The sequence below is a fragment of the Macrobrachium rosenbergii genome, chromosome 51 (genome assembly GCF_040412425.1).
Source record: "Macrobrachium rosenbergii isolate ZJJX-2024 chromosome 51, ASM4041242v1, whole genome shotgun sequence".
NCBI lineage: Eukaryota > Metazoa > Arthropoda > Malacostraca > Decapoda > Palaemonidae > Macrobrachium > Macrobrachium rosenbergii.
In genome coordinates this window covers 55,547,883-55,569,019 of record NC_089791.1, presented here as the reverse complement: position 1 = coordinate 55,569,019, position 21,137 = coordinate 55,547,883, and the positions used below count along the sequence as shown (strand labels likewise).

At 34.3% G+C, this 21,137-nt stretch overlaps 1 protein-coding gene across 1 annotated transcript in view; it reads right to left on the bottom strand.

Annotated features, from left to right (window-relative positions):
* Positions 1 to 21,137, bottom strand: part of LOC136833424 (uncharacterized) — a 1,156,799-nt gene that overhangs the window by 524,848 nt on the left and 610,814 nt on the right. Inside the window, 6 exon segments of the mRNA XM_067095568.1 lie at positions 979 to 1,198; positions 4,609 to 4,706; positions 7,962 to 8,240; positions 11,699 to 11,857; positions 14,325 to 14,570; positions 14,955 to 15,134. Of these exon segments, the coding sequence (XP_066951669.1) occupies positions 979 to 1,198; positions 4,609 to 4,706; positions 7,962 to 8,240; positions 11,699 to 11,857; positions 14,325 to 14,570; positions 14,955 to 15,134 (1,182 nt within the window).

Genomic DNA, 21,137 nt, shown 5'->3' with positions numbered 1-21,137 from the left:
AAGATACTAATAAAAATAAGCTACATACATTATTTTCCTTATTATATCTGTAGTTTACGTGAAGGGCTTTAAATTTCAAATAAACGACTCTAAGATTTATCTATTTCAATCTTCAAATCAATAAATGTAAGACGACATAATTACAAGTTTTATTTTGTTGACATACATTAATTTCAAAATTTAAGTTTTATATTAACCATATCAATCCCTGCATTCTCAGAATAGGCTGTTCCTTTTCAAACTGATGAAGCAAGTTCATCTCTCTCCCAGAAAGTCATGTACATCCTACCAAGCAAAATATTCAAAATTCATTCTAAGGATCACTGAGTTATTGACTGGTCAGTTAGGTGCAAACTTTCTATCTACAGAGAAACAATGACATTCTCTCTGTGCTTTTGTTTTCTCTGACTATTGAGAATCAGATTTACTATTTCCTTTGAGGCTATGACCTATGCAATTTTTTCATAATTTTTCTGATCATTACATAAAAAGCTGCAAGAGCACTTCAGAGACACTAACACAAGTTTTCCCCAATAACATCCATTTGTATGGGTTACAGTCCAGTCTCAGCGTGTGACATTATATAAATATAGAAAGTTAACTCTGAAAAACCCTTAAAAACACATTTTTATCCATATAAGTTTTTCAACTATCTTGCCAGTGAGAGAATAACAGCCTTTCTAATGACTACAATTAATATTGCATACTGAGACCAACAAGATAAGAGACCAATATTCCTGAGACACTAATTTACATATACAGTACAGTATCAAATATCGACTTAATTTTATGAATGCCTACCATGAAGAACAGTTTACTTACAAAATTTCCATTAAAGCTAAAATACAAAGGGAGAAAAAAATCAATGAGGTTTAACTATATACATCTACATAAATCACATCATGAAAACTTTAAGCATTGTCAAGATCATTGTATAATTTTTATCTGAAATAATTAAACTATTTACAGTTTACATACCTGCACCTGAGATGAATTTACCAATGACAAATGAGTGACAGGTTCTTTGCTTCGCACCACAAACTCAGGCCCAATTATTAAAGGTAAACCTGATTTACCTTTAACAACATTTAAGGAATTACTGGCAAATCTGTACAAGCGGGAAGGTGTGCGTACAACCATTCGTCTTTTTGAAGGCACTTCCTCATTTTGATTTTGATTTAATTCAACTTCAGTATTGCTGAAAATTAGAATGACTTTTTTTAAACAAATGTAGACTTTTGCATACACAAACCACAGCCTTTTTAGATACTAAAATTATGGTGTGATGGGTTGATAACTACAAATTTACAAAATGAGCATTTTCCTGTTTCCGAGGAAGAGAGATACCTACATATCAGAGGAGGAATACACCTTATTCTATCATTTTTTGTTTCAGTAAGCTTCCTTCAAAAACTGACACATCTCTGTCCAATCTTAAGTGAAGATGAAGCTTGCAAGGACCACTGCCTCAGTTGAGTCAAATGCGTACTCAAAGGAAAGTGATTGGCAAAAATGGTAGCTCTTTAATCAGGATGATAAATCAAGCAATGAAAATGTTGTATATGTAGTTTTCATATTTTGAACCTAATCAATCAGCATTCAGGTTATAAGCATGACATTATTAGCCTGCTTTGGTCACACTTGGAAAGGTTAACACTCTTCTTTAAGAATGCACAGTGGAGTACACTGATAAAGGGTTGACAAATGAGACTAGGCCACAGGATATTTCTCTTGAGAATGAGAGTTCCTCAGAAATTTTTCAGTCATTACCATAATATAAGGATACATTATGGCATCAACATAGTAAAGAAATTCATATGAGGGGGAACCACATATGCAGAATACTCTCTTAGAACCCATTGGTTGTAAGGACTAGTTGCATATGGAGGCCATCATCTAGTTTCTTGTTTATCAGAGTTGCCAGAACCTCCTGGTGACCAGGAGCAAGAAGGCTTTGAAGTGCTATGATGCAGAACTTGAGTCAAGTTTTTATTTGATTCTCCAAGTAGGCTACTATGCGACATTTAAAACGATTCTGAAATTCTATGAGACTCAAGATTTTTGTTTTTAACAATAAATATTATATTTGTAGGTTCTACTGTCCTGCTGCCCAGGAGCCTTTTGTTGTAACCAAGAGATGAGCTCCCAGCCAACTAATAATGAGACATAAGAGAAATAGGATAGCATAGAAATGAAAGAGACTAAGGGCTTTTAGAAAGGCATGCGTGAGTATATTGGAAGTGGGATGCATGAAAACATGCACAACAGTTATCCTGCCAACAAAGGACAAAGGATTTTCCTTTACTTGAATGATTGAGACCTGATCTTGGATTATAAGTATAGGTCAATGTCTGTGACAGTGGCTCTGGAGCAACCACATACAGCACCAACCTTGGGGGACCAGTTTTTTTTTTTATAGTAAATTAGATGGCAAAGAAATCTGCCATTCCTTGGTGATGAATTTGAACTTATTCTCTTTTGGGCATGATGAATAAGGTTTGAGACATAATCAGTATTCATCTCCTACTAAGAGTACTTACTGAATTGATAAAGAGAAGATTTTTCACTCTTGATGTGAATTCCAGTGTCACCAAGCAGAGAACCCACTGAAAGCGTAACAGAGAGGAGATTATATCTGAGACCATGGTAATGTGAAGGGTTATGAAAGAATTCAGGAGTAAAAGAATAGTTTTTGAGAAGGAAACCACCAACAGTGAAAGGTAGAATGAAAGAAAGTGCTCATAAGCGACACAAACTAATGCTTTCATATGAATAAGATGGGAATGGTGAAAAATTAGGAGATATGAATCAGTTGAAAGGCATCTCTCATTCCAGTATGAACAAGATCTTGGTAAATTCTTCGTTGGTCAACTCTTCATACCAAAATGATATGCTCAACAGAAGCAATGATTACTTAGCTTTGCATATATTTTACAGTACATATTTATGCAAAGCTAATCCTACCAATTTCTTTCTAAGTAAAAACAACACATCAATATCATTTCAACAATAACATATAAATTCTCTGTGTCAAATACATGAATACAGTGTTAGTGCAACTTAGGCAATGCTTAAGGACTAAACTTTTGTAAGCTGATAAAACTAAAAATGAATAGATAAATTTCCATAAAAACACAATCTTATTTTTGAATGCAACTTCATTTTACTTGATTTCCAAGCCTCATTCAGCCTGCAAATTACTGAATATGCCTGTTTAGTCTCACTAAATTCTATACAATGTTAGTCACCCTTCTGTATTTCATGTCCTCATTATTACTGTTTTTCTGAACAGAACATTATTTTTACTTCACCTATATATTTTTTCAGATAGCATCAAATGACTGCAGAGATATCAGCAAATATCTTGTGATTCATGATGCCACTCCTAAGAATGATATGTGATCTTCTAAGAATGATATGTGTTCTCATTTTTTGTGCTTCTTCATGACACAAAGTAAATTTTGCTTTACTCTCATTCTTTGGGTATATATAAAATGAATAGTAGGATGCATTGTGATTTTTTAAGTTAGTAGAGTTATAATTTGTTATGAAATAAGCAATGACAATATGCCTGACAACTGTATTGCATCTAATAAAAAAAAAATAAAAGTGCATTGCAATTAGAGTTCAAAGCTCCCAATGATGTAGATGAATTGCATACTAAAACTATAAGGGAAGAAGTAGAGAGAATTGTAGAAAGCTTCCACCCAGATCTGACAAAAATTATGGTGAGTATAATATACTCTATATATTGTTTTTTATCAGCTATGCATGTTTTGTCTGATGTTCTACATGCCACACAGTAAAAGATATTTAACTCTATTTGGGTGACTTATAATCACTTGGAACATCCCCATGTTAATCATTTGTTTATTAAATGATGTTGGATTTATGGTTTTTTGCTATACAGTAGATAGTTGTGGTGGAATGTTATCCAGTCATAAACTCCAGGTAAACTGTGTAATGGAAAAAGATGCACTGGCATAGTCAGGGGCACAATAACAAAATTTATCAATTAGGTACATAAACAGACTAGCACAATCTCTTGTCAACTTAGTAAAGTCAGAGCTGTCTCTAAATAGTCATACATGGTTTTACATTAATTTTGAGACATACTTTTGAATACAATAATAATTAAGCTGAAGCTAAATACATGCAGAACCGTCTGTATGATTAGCAAATAAAAACCATAATTTCTGCTTTCATAAGTAGGCACTGTATTACAGTGCCAACCATGGTTTTTTCCCCACATTCACATTCTTTGAAGATGTTACATTTGTAGTCCAAATGCAAGATCTCCATCCTCTTCTTTTTTAAACCAGCTGTCTTCAAAACCATATCACAAACAAATCTAGCATTAATTACGAAGGAGATTCTGGTATTTGAACCAGATTAAATCAACAAACCATACTTAGTACTTTTATCAACCTCGCAGCAAATGTCATTTAATATTGCAAAAGTCAATAACCCATGAAATGGAATTTATATTCACACTGTTTCAGAATGTTACATCATTACAGTAATACAGAACTGGAATCCTATCCACTGCAATTATATACAGTTCAAATCTATGCTTACACCAAAATTATTTTAACACAAAAAACTTACTGAAGATTATCCACTGATACTGCTCGCGATCTTGGAGGCTTTTTCGGAGGGATTCTTTTCTGCATATCAGGTACACTTAAAGGTTCAAAACCTTGTCCCTGTAAATTCAGTAACAAATTAATTACAACAGTTAAATGATAACCAAAAATTTATACTTTTATTTATATTCATGTTTCCAGGAACTTACATGACACCTTTGGTAATGTTCCATAAAAGCCCTCTAAATGCTAGTACTATAGCATAATGAGAGGTATAACAATGTGGGGAAACCATTTTCCATTAAATGTGAAGGAGGTAATTATACCTTATTTATAGAACTTTTAGACACTCAATAATAGGTTGCTGCTATAATTGTTGTCCAAATATCAAGCTGTTCTGCCAAAGTATTTACAAGTTATAATACCCAAACATATGAGGTCCTCCCCTATTTATTTTCTACCAACCTAAATAGCTTAATGTACAGGACAATGTCATGAGTAACCCAACACCCAGATTCATAGACAAGAAAGTAAAATAAAAAAAGGGTAGGGTTTAACCTATGAATGAAGCAAAAGGCTAACCTCTTAAAATAGTGAAAAGAGTTGGGAAACACTGAAGTATGAGGAGAGTTTCAAGGTTATATACCAATAAATGTTAACACCACTAAATAAATATTACATAAACCAAAATAGGCAATAATACCACTTGTCACTTAGTGAATGATCATATAGTATTTAGTTCTTTCCTTATTCTATAATTCTACTTTGAAAGATTAGTGACTGATTATTATTTATAACACTCAGGTCTTGTAAAAATAAACCACCGCCTGAAAGTTCAGACTGAAATTGGAAACAGCATACTGTATATAACTATTAATGATGGGAAAGTCTTGCTACCCTTAAGGGTGAGAGAAATATCCCTCAGAAGTGGTAAGATCTATATATCTCTCACCCTCCATATTTGGTATGAAACAATGCTCTCAAACTGATGAGTCTGTATAGTTCTGTATGGCAACAGTTTATGTTCTTAAAATATAAGTACTTTTAAAAATTCCATTTGAACATGGGGAAACTTCATTTTACATAGCTATACGTCACATATGCAAGAGGGACATTTGATAAGTGTTTCACCAGGTAGATGTCACCAGATAAGGGTAATGAGACTAAATCTACCCAAATGTTATATCATCTGACAGATGTAAGACTGGCCAGAGTTTGGATCCAGAGTTTGGATCAAGTATTAACCTTGCTGACTGTGCCAGCCAATTATTTGGAAGGCTGGCTAGCTGCAACTGCCAATACACAAGCAATTTACAAGGTGATCACTAACCTCTTACATTCACTGTATAAAGGTTTGCGTCTTCAGTAGCTGACTGATTCTCAATGATATTTCCATGCTTTCATGTTACCATAAATTATAAAATAATCTGGAGGTACATGACCAGATACTATAAGATTATTAAAGGATAAATATCCAGTACTATACCATCAGTCACTTTTTTTTCTTTGAGCACTTTATGCAAATTTTAGTTTCAGGAGTGTTTGTTCTGTTTATATTCTATTTTGTACATTTTGTAACAGCTCTTGTGATGAATTTTATCACATTTACTTCTATACAGAGGAAATATCTGATAAAATAAAGTTACTTGGGAAAATCTTATATAGATACATCATGGTGGTTATTAATCTTTTCTTGTCATAAATAACAGTTGGCAAGATAACAATAAATAATTTTTATCATGGCAAGATAACAATAAATAATTTTTATCATTCACTTGAGGGTGTGAATACATTTGACTAATATCGAATGATAAAAATGGTAATACAATTGAGGGAAGATATTATACCAATAGTAACAAGCTGTGTTTAACTGAAAAGAATTTTGGTGAAAGTAAAAGTCATGGTAAGTACATTTACATTCAAGCCTATTCAAAGATTCACATGAACTGGGTAGAGGAAATACAGTACAGTGATGTTATGAGTTTAAAACATTTTTGAGGTATATTTGTTTATTTTTAGTTATATAACTGAACATCAGTAAAATGTCTTTGTCTAAAATCATTGCTGTAGAGATACATGTAACTAATATAAAGAAGTCTGAACTTGTCATGAGTGTTGTGAGAATGACATATTACTGTATACATCAGGACTGTTACAGTATATATAAAAACAGAAAATGAATGATGAAATGATGTTATTTTCCATAAATTGTTCATGTTACTAACTTGAGTCATTTCAAGCCATGAAAAGGGAAAAAGTAAAAGGAATGTGCAAATGAAAAACTTTGTTTTGTTTTACTGGAAAATTTACGAGTTTCATAATCATATTTTCAATGAACACATTAAAACAACATCTCACTTTTATTTTTTTGAACAGAAAATTTAATAACCATATAAAAAAAAGTTTATCACCTTTAATTACCTAAACTGTTGAGAATATTAATTAAAGGGATATGGTGACAAGGACAACAGTAGAGGCATTTTAATGAAGTTAAATTAAGAGATAAGGAATAAGTGAAAAAATTAAGCCTAAAAAGCTTCATGGAAAAAGTCTTGGCTCTAAGTTCAGGAAGGTAAGAAGATTAGGCAGTGCAGTAATGAGTGCAGATAAGTATGCTGAGGAGTGGAGAGAAATATACACAGACCCATATCCTCCTTCTTTAATAAATAGTCTTTGAGGATGGCCACTTTTCAAAAGCTAACCACAAATTCTTACCTAGACAAGCACACGTGACATATGGACAATCTACTGAGCTGATTTACACTTTAGCCAATCTCATGTCGATCTTATCCAATGGATGACATAACATGTTTACATTGCCAGCTATCAAAGGTCTATCAAAGGTAAGAGGTTTCCTAAACAGGGCCCCAAAGTAACAAACACATGCTGTGTAATCTAACAAAAAGCTGAACCCGAGGAATACAGTATTGATATCTTCAGGAAATAAACTGTACTTTTCAATATTTTTTTGATAACCTAAAAGGTTAAAAGTGGATATCACTTACCTGGGAACAAGATAACTTGATATGGTAACAAAATTATATAAACAAAATGAGAGCAGAAAAGCTATCTTCAGAGCATAAGCTTCAAAGTTACATGAAAATGATGAAATGAAACAATGGGAATTCTGAAAACTTTTGAACTTGGGAGAACTGAACTGATATTCCCATAATGTACACATAAATGAACTGAATGGTTTTTTATGGGGCTTTTGGGGATCCATATGCCCACATACTAACCCATGGGGAAGAAGGAATGATGGTTTTTCTCTTTTCTGCTGGTTTTAGAGTTTTTTTTTTCACATGTGCACAAGAGGTCACACTGAAAGTAATGGATTTGGATTGGTAGTGAAACAAAAGATAAAATATTACTAACCTTCACAACACCAGCCACAGTTGCACTTCTGCTAACAGTCACCAAAGTGCGTGATTCAGGGCACTGGGAATTAAAAGTTGTTGATCTTATCTCCTGTGATCCATGAAGCGGTACAGACTTTGGGGGTGACATTTCTTCAATTGGATTCATACCTCTTCCAAGAAAGGACAATCGTCTAGCCTCACAGCCATTTGGGTGAAAGTTTTCCTTTAAAGAAAGTGAATCAACTGATCGAAAATGTAGCTTCGATTTCCATAGACTTTGGTGGCAATCAAAATCCTGAAACAATAAAATATGTCCAGTTACAATAATCTGTCAAAGGGATAAATACTTAATGCTAACCTATGCAATTAACAACACAAGTGCAGAGACCACACTATACACTTGCAACTTATAGATAAACAAAAATTTTGGACAGTCCCTATGTTTCTGTAAGAAACACCTTATCTAAAAAATAAATATTACAATAATGAACTTTTGTCTATTCTACAGAAATTATAAAAAAAAACCATTCTTCAAACACTTAAAATTTTTAAGAATAACATCTAACAATTCAGTCCCAAGAAAGAATCTAAAATATAATTTTGTAAGTAAGTCTTTATTTTGACCATATCAAAGCATCAGAACAAGCATAAATTCTAAAGGGACAGCAAGGATGATTTATGATTATTATCATCATTATTATGGAACTTGCTAAAGTCACTTGTTGTGCTTACAACACTCAAACTTCTGAAAGTTCTTCTTAAACAAATACAGTTCCTAGATCTATTGAGAAATTGCAATAATTTAAAAACCAAAATGCCACAAATAATTTTGCCTTATTTCTGGTTACTGTGCTTAGTGTGCTTACCCCGTCCACTGTATATACTATGGATCAAATGTGGAATCTGGCCCACAACTGAGGTAGGTTCTGTAATTTATATTAGTGGAAGATGTGGATCTTGGGACATATTTTCAGTTTGGCTCAAAGTTGGATAATAACCAAGGCTATATCTGAAGCAACTCCTCTAACAATGTATTAAGAGGGAGTATGAATATAGGATACCTCTCTTGAATTCTTATGGAAACAAATTTATGTGGCATGTAAGACACAAAAAAAATATTTGAAGTCCTTTGTGATTTGATTTCTTCATTATATCTTTTGAACTTTGTTTGATTTTGCTTCATTCTGTATTTGTTTATTTGAAACAAATATATAAATCTTAACGTAACCTCAAGTGTATCTTTGCATTACTTTGGGGGTCTGTATTTTACATCATGAAAAAGCAGAGCATATGCTCATTTAGATTTTATTATTTCTTCCGAGTGCATATGGAAAAAACTAACAATAAGAAATTGGTGATTCTGAAGATGTGGCGACAGCTTGAAAGAAACTGTTAAAGTTGTACTAAACAAGATTACAAAATTTGAAACGTTAAGTTGAAAGCAACTTGGCATGAATTCAATGTGGTTAAGAGGATGTTTGGAATGGTTGGGGCCTGTAATGTACATTGGGGCAAGAGAGGGGGTCCTGATTCTACATTTAGGGAACAGCGTCTTCTGTTCTGTCTCATTCTTCAATTCTTCATCTGGGGAAAGTTGGAGTCCGCATTTAGAGTATCTGGGGTCTGAATTTTGCATGTGATCCAACAGTAATAGAGTTCTTTACTATTTACCTTTGAATGGCCCCTGAACTGCTTTCTATAATTTACTTTTTCATTTCCTTTGGTCTCGTCCTACCTAGCTATCCAACTTCTTTAACTTCATCTCTCATTTAAGAATGAAACCCTTGACAGGTCTTTGCAAGTCAACAGCAGTGAGAAAGTAGTGTCATTAAACTAACTTATATAACAAACTACTATTCATCTCTGGTAAACCAACTTTCAATTGCCCATTTGTGGATCTAGTCTATCTACTATCCCTTCCCTATGTGATAATGAGAAACTGTAGGTAATCCTAAGGATAAATTAGATATACTTCAAAGGATCTTTGAGATTACCGTAGTACCTTTAGATAATGTTCATTTTTCAGCTAATTCTCCCCAAAATTGTTTTTCATTGAGGAACTTTAAAGATTCTAAACAGCAAAAACAACTGAAAATGAAAATCAGTTTTCCTCATTTTTATTATTGTGCTTCCATACAAACTCAGTATAAACCATATTTTTCTGTAAACAAATGGTCCAAATGAGAACAGCAGAAAATTTATATTTTTCCAGTTCACTGTAAGGTTTGCAAGAAGTTGGTCTTCAAGCTCTTGTGTAAGATTTTCAACTTAGGCACCTGTGATTTGACGGTTGGTATATTCCCAGGAAACAATTACATTGGTCATGCTATTGTAGATCTAACTACAGAAGTTACATTAAAAACAAAGATGACAATGGATGTGAACCCACACCTGTTGCAATGAATTTTACCGAGGCTTTTATCTTGGATGATTAAACATGAAGCAGGTGGAAATGAAAATTAACCCTGGCTCTGCCCCTAAGAGAAAATAAAGCAGTCACATATGAGATTCTTATTAATAATGCCAGTGAATGTGAAATCAGGAAGTCTGTGCCCCAATGTGTCATCCAGTTGTGCTTCCAGTGTGCCATACGTTGGTGCTTCAAGTGTACTATTAAGACAGTGCTTCAAGTAATCAGTGCTCCAGGTGTGTATCTTTAAGAAATGAAATGTTGTGGCATTATTCAATGCAATGGCTAGTACTGTATATGAACTCCCATCTGATCTTGGAAAGTTTTCCTCCTCAAAAGGACCAACTCTACATCAGAGGGCAAAGTTCAGAGGAATTCAGTATCACACCAGACAATAGTTTGCCAAACCACTCAGAAATAGTGAGCCAGAAGAGGTCTAAAGACAGGGTTGAAAGGAGATAGCAATCATTAGGACAGTAAGGTTATCCTAACTGAGCTTGGTGGCCTTTTCATAGAGAGCATGATCTTTAAGCAACCATGCACACCATAAAACTTTCAGGGAGTAGCAGCTCCAATGAAAGCATGTGGCTGAACAGAGACTGCTAACTAAGGTGCAACATTTCACAAGGATGAGATAATGTAAAAAGCGGTCTTCATTTTCCAGTTTAAACCATTATAAAAAGCACAATTCAAATTGCCTCCTCTTTTGTTTACATTATACTTCATTTACCAACCTGCTATCAGGCTGCCTCATTTCAGCCTTCTTCCTCAACCTTTTCCAGAGTACAGTGTCGTAGTAACAAAACTCTGTTTCTCTACTGATCTAATTTCAATAAGAGTTAAAGTTGACAAGATAAATCATCAGGCCATCATATAAGCCATAAAGTCTTTCTGATGCTAAACATTAATTCTACAAGGATGATGAAGTGATGGTGTGCTTACTTGAAATTGTTAATCCTTTTTCAGAAATTTTACAGACTATTATGGTACTGTTTTTGATATTACCAAAGCTTTTCACAGCTTTTATTATGGGGTACTTCATGAATGTAGCTTTCTGACGATCTACCCCCTTTTTCCATTTAGCATGGAATTCAAAAAACAAACAGGACTTTCAAAAAATTAAACAACTATGTTAACTATATAAAACAATATGCAGATATATCAAATACACGAATTAAGGGAAAAAATTCCCATACACATCAAAATAATAGAGCAAAAATCATTAAGCATTATTAAATATAACCAATATTACAAATATAAAATACTGTACAATATTTTAAACTTTCCATGTGTTACCTTTTGTAAGGTAACACATGGAAACTATTATGAAATGCTTTTCTTACCCTTTCTCCAGTACTATTAGATGATGACACAGACAAAGGCATATCTTGTGTGTTAGCTGATTGAGCAACAGTATAGCTTTGCAGCCTGTTAGAAGAGGACTGAGAAGCTGGCGCTGGATCTAAGACAACAGGATCAATTGGTTCAAATGGCCGTAATTCCTGAAATATTTTAATCACTATCAATGGCGAAAGTACAATACAAATTATTTTATTACTGTATATTTACTATAACACTCATGCAACACAAGTGAAAAACATTTAATTTGTAATCTACTTGTCTATTTTCTCACGTAAAGATAAGGGAAAAATCTGTAATAAAACGAAGACGAAGTCATGACCAGATGAGATAGACAGGGGCCACAAAAAATTCTTAAGTGAATAACTACACAAATACAAAATGATGAAAAGAGCATGCAATCTGCAATACTTAATAAATGCAAGGGCACACGGGCCATAACAAAACCCACCCCACAATTTTTCAAGGTGAAGGACTGTCTGGCAGGCAGTGAGTTCTTTCTTACACTGTGTGTGTGTGTGTGTGCATGTGTGTGTGTGTGATAGAGAGAGAGAGAGAGAGAGAGAGAGAGAGAGAGAGTAGATCTGACATACCCGGGAGGTGAAAGTTATTAAAATTTCAAAAGCCAAACAAAACCAAAAAGTACATATACGTATATTTTAATAAGGAGAGACTGAAGTTCAAAGGGTGTCTGAAAGTAAAAAGAAAATCCATTCATTTTATAACACAAAAGTTAAGAACTGTAAGCACTTCCAGTAAGACAAAGGAAAGCTTTAAAGGTGATCAACCTATATATATATTACACACACACACACACACACACACACATATATATATATATATATATATATATATATATATATATATATATATATATATATATATATATATATATATACACCTACATATATATAAATACATATATATATATATATATATATATATATAATATACATATATATATATATATATATATATATATTCTTTTAACGTGCTTTTTCCCATTTTGTATGGGGTAAACGATGCCTTCTTTTGAAGGACTTTGATTTGGCTTTGGGATAGACCATAGTCTCAACCAGCTGCCCTGCCTGTCATCACTTAGACCCTGCTAGCGTATGTACATGCATTGTACCAGTCACCAGCGCCCTTTCTCCCAGCAGCAAGAAGTTGTTGCGCGGTTAGGTCAACAGTTTGAGATGTGTGAGGTGTCTGTTATGTTTTTGTTTTTAGGAGATGTTGGAGTGACTTTGTTTATGTGTGTATTAGTCTGTAACACCCATTTGCTTTAAAGCAAACCTATCCGTTGATTACATACATAATCCCGGTGTTTACGGATAGCAAAGTGTCCGCCTCTTTGACAGTTGGTTGCAGATTTGAACCGCACCACAGACCTCTATGAAGTCTGGAGGCTGCTGTTCTAACTGACTTGGCCATCAAGGCTCTATATATATATATATATATATATATATATATATATATATATATATATATATATATATATATATATATATATATATATATATATATATACATATATACACATATATACACACACATATATATATATATATATATATATATATATATATATATATATATATATATATAGAGAGAGAGAGAGAGAGAGAGAGAGAGAGAGAGAGAGAGAGAGAGAGAGAGAGAGCAAATAAATTTATGAAAATCTACATAGATATACTGTACAGTATCTATATAATTACCAGAAAATTTGTAACTTCACAAACAAATTCAACCAAGTTAGGATGTATAACTATGATAACTCATATTAATGAGTTATTGTACAGTAGCTAATGTACACTAGCTGAAAAGAGAAAGTACTTAATTTTTTTATGTATGTATGTATGTATATATACAGTATATACTGTGTGTATATATATATATATATATATATATATATATATATATATATATATATATATATATATATATATATACATACATATAACTTAACTTATACAGATGAATTTTATTTATAATCCATATTATCCCAAAAAAATGGATATGAATATAAAAACACTACAGGAAGTCCCGGTTTACGACAGGGATTCAGTTTTTACGCTTGCAATGTATATATATATATATATATATATATATATATATATATATATATATAATATTATATATATATATATATATATATATATATTATATATATATATATATATATATATATATATATATATATACATACATATACAGTATATATATATATACATCTATTCTTAACTTATACAGATGAATTTTATTTATAATCCTTTTTATCCCAAAAAATGGATATCTATATAAAAACACTACTGTATAATTAAATATTGATTTCTTTGAAATAATAAAATACCACTAATAATAACAGAGGTAAAAAGACAGAAATTAGTTGTTTTAAACGAATTGACAACTAAGAGGAAAATCTATGACAGGCTGTGACGTCAATCAAATCTACAGATTTATTTAAATTTTATGAAGGCGCAGGATAAAGAATAACTGAACATACTAGGGTTTTTAAGCAACTGCTTTTAAAGTCTGCAAGACAGCCCCGTTGTCAGTGAAGAAAGATCTACATAATGATAACATGAACAAGAGAATACGTAAACATACGAAAGAAAGCTGAGGATGGTGCAAGTTCTCAGAACTGGTTGCTTTTCTTGTGCTCCAAGTGGGACTTCTAGATAACCGCTTGGCCGAGGAAGACTTGGCGTCCAGTGCAGAGTATGACCTTTCGCGAGTGAAGTGATCTGGAGGTTGAGGTGAGGGCATCGGAGGGCCTAAAACTTCTTCGTACAGAGATCGAATTGTTGCTGTATAATTCAGTCGATCATGGCCGTCCAGTCTTTCAACAAGAAGCTGTGCATGAGGAGGAGACCAAAGTGTTACGAAAAAAGTAGATCATAACCCTTTTAAATTTTACAACTGAACTGCTAAATCTTCTTACCCTTAAGTACAATAATCAAGCACTATCATTCAGTTAAGACAATTAGGAATACACAAAACCCTTTCTGTATTTCACAAAATACATTCATTATACATAAAATAATGAAATGCTTTCAAATTAATTCAGTGTACATTATGAAATGCACTATATTGTGGAAACATCCAGCATAATTGCACTAAATTTAAAAAAAAACTAAACTCTCTAACAAAGAGCAAATATTAACAGATAACAATGTTACTTCCATGCATACTATATTCATTAAAAGAACTCGGATTATTCCAAAAACTGTAACTAACCTGAAATATATCTATTAGCGTTAGTCGATGTGCAGGTACATTATGTGTCATGGCAGCCAAAGTAGACCTAAGACTCGAAGATATGTGATTAGCACAACCATCGGAACTTCCTGAAGAAGTCGTTGCAGAGCCATGTTCAGTAACAGCCCATAGTGTGCGACCTAACGAAAACACTAAAATCTGCAAAAAAGACAACAATAAATAAAGAACTACCAAAAATTACCAATAAATAAAATGCCAGATTGTAAGGTGGTACATGCATGATGGCATAAGCTGAAAACAAGAATAACCATGAGTGATTTACTTATTCCATGATATCAGGCAATATAACACACTTTGACATGGAAGTCGTCGTCATGTTCATCAGATCTACATGATGATCGTTAACTGTGCAAACATACGGTGTGATCTGGTAGCAAATAACAAAATGAAACTGCTAGCATTAATCATGTTATACGAGTGCTCATCAAACATTCATACAAATCACAAATATCTAAATGTGAATCTTTTCAAATATATATTTTTCATAAACACAAACTTCTCCTTTCTACACCAATCATCTGTTCCTCTAATATGGGTGGTGCTTGAGAGATACAATATAACAAATAGTGTCCTTTTCATCCCTTGCCCAATGAATCAATTTCCACAACTTCTGCCCCACATACCTACACAAAAGACTTCCAGCACGAACACTGTGTCCATCATCCATAAGATACTGCACCAGTCACCTTTATCTTGTATGTTATCATCCCCATATATGTTCATATGACCATAAGTAAGTATAGCTTAGTTTTACCAGACCACTGAGCTGATTAACAGCTCTCCTAGGCTGGGCCGGAAGGATTAGACTTATTTTACGTGGCTAAGAAACCAATTGGATTTACTTAGCAGCGGGACCTACAACACTGATCCATAATTTTACCTGTGCTAACCTAATTTTGTTACATCAATATTTCTGACCATTTCAACCACTGTTACTCCTTTTATAAAATTCTTTCTGCGTAATAAATCTTCAAGCTTTCCTACTATTGCTTTTACAATTGTACTTCTCTTCTCTGCCAAACCCTTTGCACTGACTCTGCTACCTTCCTTGGTTCACATTTTCTTTGGCTCATTTCTTTTCTCATCAATTAGAGTTACTTCAAATTAGCTGTACGAATCAACTGCTTTCATTCTTCTAACATACAGTGCTTCATTTTTCTGGCATTGAGTTACCCCTATTACGTCACTTTTGCTGAGGTCAGTTAAGGCTTCCTCCTCTTACAGACAATTTCAAAGTACTTCAGTAGACATGCAGCTTCTCTCACTATCCTCAATCAACACTATAACATCCGCAAACGTCAGCCACGGCACATTCCATTCATTATCCCTTTTCTTATACCATAACATGGCACACCTCCATCTGTCATTTCTCTGGCTTCTCACATCACATCCATAAAAATATTATACAGCCATGGAGTCATTACACAAACTTTTCTCACTTAGTTTTACACAAAACCAGTAGCTCTCGCAACTCCATATTCTAAGGGAATTTTACCAGAGAAACTTCTAAACACATGTAACAAATTACTCTATATATTTCATGTCTTCTGCAACCCTACATTACATTCTTATCAGTTCTCTCAAAAGTTATTTCTTGGTCCATGACGCCTATACTATTTACAGTTTTTCCCCATCACTCTCAAATTTCTATTACCCCCTTTACACTGTAATCCTTAGTACAGTTGTACCATCAACATTCGATCCACACATCTTCAACCTTATCTGAACCTCATTGCTATTATTCTATCAATATTTATGCTCTCTGTCTTACTTTCTCAATGAAAGTCAAAACACAAACCTTCACTAGTATACCAAATTATTTTATGCTCTTATAATTTTTACAATTAGCTTTCCAATTAGAAAAAAAAAATTATTGCACACATCCATTACTGTGGAACCACTCTCTCAACCGAAAGACACCTTACACAATCTGGTCAGCCTGTCAGCCACATTACCATCAGTGTACCACTGCACCTCAAACACGCTCTGTGACAGTGTGTGTGATCAAAGAAACATAAACATCAACTTTTTTATTTCCTCTCCATTCTTTATGGATTAATTACTATAATGACAGACAATGAAATAATGAAAAGGAAGCCCCTATACTATATTACTTCCTGTACTGGAATCTTGTACTCATGCTCATTATCCGCCCATGAAGCAAGGAGAAGGTCAAGTTTTCACATGTGTGGGTGGTGTGTGCATTAGAAGGATATTCACGAATATGTGAACAGAACTTGATGAAACATGGAGAACTGTCCTTTGCCCACATAATGACTGACCCACATTTTCAAGTCGAGGATTTTTAATGGTGGGGCAACCATAGTCATTCTGAAATGTTCATTTGATCCTCTAACTGTACAGCATTTGATGACTGCCTATCCCAGCCTTGGGGATTTGAGAAGTAATTTCCTCTATGACTGCAAGGATGGAGAAGAGAATTACTTTCTTTCCCAGGTTCTGGGAGAGGATGTTATATATACGACAACTGGGGTTTTTATGTTTGTTGAGGAGGCTGGTTTTCTTCAAAAGATATAATTCAGTTTTTCCTCAACAGTTTTACCAGTTTTATATATGTTACGTATGTAATGTGTGAAAGCATTTGTATATCATCTCAATACTGAGTGGATACTTCCTGGAAAAATTTTATTACAATTCTCTTTGCTCTTCCTGACACTGATGAGCCAATTCTTTGATATATCTATTTACTCATCCTAATAAATCAGTCATCCCACAATGACTAACTTCTGGGAAACTCAGAAGTGTTGACTAGTACCACAGAAACTCTATATCCCATATTATAAAAACAGATTTTTGGTGGTTTAAATGCTTCTATATTGGTTATGTTTCAAGTACTGTTTCCATTTTGGAAAATACTACAGTAATGGTAATTCCTTAATAATTAAAATGACTATACACTTGGCCTAGCAGTGATGCTCTAAATGTTACTATTAGACACCTAAGTTTACAAAGAACAAATGGAAAACTGAGGACCAACATTCAGCCATAAAGAATTTAGAGTGTACAAGGCGACCAGTTGATATTATATTAATGATCGAGGTCAATTTTCTATACTGAGTCTCTTTTTATCGCAAGGGGATCTCCGTAGTTTGTCGGACGTAAGCTCTATGCAGAGAGAGAGAGAGAGAGAGAGAGAGAGAGAGAGAGAGAGAGAGAGAGAGAGAGAGAGAGAGAGAGAGAGAATTTAGGCAAAAGGCCAAGCGCTGGGACCTAAGAGGTAATTCAGCGCTGAAATGGAAATTGTCAGTCAAAAGGTTTGAAAGGTGTAAGAGGAGGAAAACCTCGCAGTTGCACTATGAATTAATTGTTAGGAGAGGGTGTAAAATAAGATCGAAGAGAGAGAATATGAACGGAGGTATGCAATAACAAGAACAAAAGGAGCTGCAGCTAGCGGCCGAAGGGATGCTACAAAGAACCTTACATAATGCCTACAGTGCACCGCATGAGGTGCACTGACTGCACTAGCCCCCTAAGGGAACTCTCTCTACAGAATCCTTTATTAGATCATGCTAACTGGCTGCATGCTGTTTAAATGTTGACGTCCATAGTTATTCGTTCCCCACATGCACATGTATATACATCACCGGAACCTCGCCTCTACAAAAATTAGCATATCCCAAAAGAACAAACGAGACCCTTTTGGTAACCATTTCTATTTTACTGTAAGTCCCAGCTAGAACTTTATTAATGTATTATTTACAATATACAAATATTAATTGTTCCATATTAGAGCCAGGAAGAATTTAAATAATAAAATGCTGACTGAGCAGTCGCAAGGATAAACGATTACAAGGTTTCCTATGAGTGATGTCAAACATTAATTCCATCAAAAGGTTATGGGTGGCAATCCACTGCCGGGGGGAAGTTAACAGACCCATGCGAGACTGAAAAACTGAAGCATCTATACTGGTTCCTGGACTAGTACGACTCTCTCTCTCTCTCTCTCTCTCTCTCTCTCTCTCTCTCTCTCTCTCTCTCTCTCTCCAATAAACCCAAGTGATTGAAATTCATCTTGTTATCCATATATGTTCATCTACAAGTGATCAACTAACCCTTCCCCTGTTTTTGTTATTTCCCAATGCAATCAACGCAATTCCAATTACCTCATTTTTCCCATAATCCAATTTCTCTGGTGAATCCATATTGATACCAATCACATCATCCCCTCCCACGGCGCGTTTTTTTTTTATTCAAATTCATTATTTCATTCATCGTTTGTAGTCTCCTTTTACATCAGTAACTGTTTAATCACGACCCATCAACATCATCTCCTATTCCTCATTTAGGAGCTCAAGCGAAAAACTGAAATGTTAAATGTTTGTACATAGGTTTGCCAAAAGATTTATAATTGTCGTCTACGCGAATAAGATATAGAAGATTTTTATATGAATATGATGACAAGATTCGTGATAGTGAAGAGGCAGAGCATAAAAACGACATCGGAATGGCGGGGTTTGTTCGGGGCTAGTTGCGCTTCTTGTCTCCATTTCTTTCAATTCAGTGGTGAACGAGACGGTCGAAAATAACGGCAAAGTTTATACACATACTTGAAGGCACAAGACAAAACTGCAAGATTAAGTATGGAACGAGCATTGGATCTTTGTTACAAACGTCTCATTTTTTCTTATAGGTAAACTAGGTTATTATAGCACGCCTTAGTACGTAAAAAGTTCTATACGTAAAAGTCTTAGACGAAAATATTAGTCTACAAGACCATTATTTTAATACGAGCGTTAACATAACCATTCACTGAATGTTAAAAAAAAGTGGGGAGAGGTATGAAAGATATAAAGTGTTTAATTCAGGCACTGATTTATCACTACTTAATTATGGAAAATATCAAAAACACGGGAAAAAAAGAGAGAAAATTGCAAATCACGGAAGAGGGAGGGGAGAACTAAACTAATCGAGCAATACGTGACCTGCTTGTGTCCAAATAATTAATAGAAGAGACGAGAACTGCAATGCCGGAATGTGTGAAGGGAGAATTGGATGAATCCGCTTTATGTTAGTTCATTGCGAATGCCAGGGAAAGAGGAGTAAGTTTTTGCAATGAACATTTTGAGCGGATCAGGTTTTCAATCGTCATCATCGCTTCCACCGTCACGTAATGCAAGGGGTTTCTGAGAGATACCGACACCCTCGTCTTTCCTGTGTTTTATCTCCCACAAATCTCCTCTCATCTCCAGCCTCCTTCCTCACTGTTCTTATCCATAAAGGTTTTTGGTCTGGATCTTCCAACTCTCCTGATGGTCACAAGGGCCCAGCTACTGTAACACCATCACCTACTGTTCCCCCGGAGATAGTTCCTCGTTGGGTGAGTCGGCAGAGTTGTCGGCTAGCACTCGCTAGGCCCGAGTTCGAGTCTCCGGCCGGCTAATGAACAATTAGAGGAATTTATTTCTGGTGATAGAAATTCATTTTTCGCTATAATGAGGTTGGGATTCCAAAATGAGCTGTAGGTCCCGTTGCTAGGTAACCAATTGGTTCTTAGCCACGTAAAATAACTCTAATCCTTCGGGCCAGCCCTAAGAGAGCTGTTAATCAGCTCAGTGGTCTGGTATAATTAAGGTATACTTTTCTCCCGGGGATTGTGTGAACATGTCCAAGCCATCTGCATCCATCATTCAATTCATCATTATCTCATCTACATATGGAACTTCCTTATTTTCTCTTACTGTATTTACTTTGGAACTTCCATTATTTCTCTTATTATTGTATTTACTTTGAAATATCTACATGAATCAATCACTTCAACTCCACCGTCATTTCTTGACTGCCATTTACCCTTAAACTAACACTTGCTTATTAATTTCATTTATCTTTGTATTTACTTTGGAACTTCCGTAATTCCTCTTATTACTGAATTTACTGTGAAATACCCACACAAATCATTCACTTCAACTCGACCGTCATTTCTTGACGTCATTTACCCTCAAACTAACTCTTGCTTATTAATTTTCAACTTTCTTACGAACAAACTATTTTAAACTCTTTCAACATCCTCATCAGCAGCTTTTACCCATTATTGCTAACTAATATTTCATCATCAAGCAACTTCAGCCTCTCCACAGTTAATTCCTTACCTCTGGTCTCATCCGATAAATTTACACGATTTCA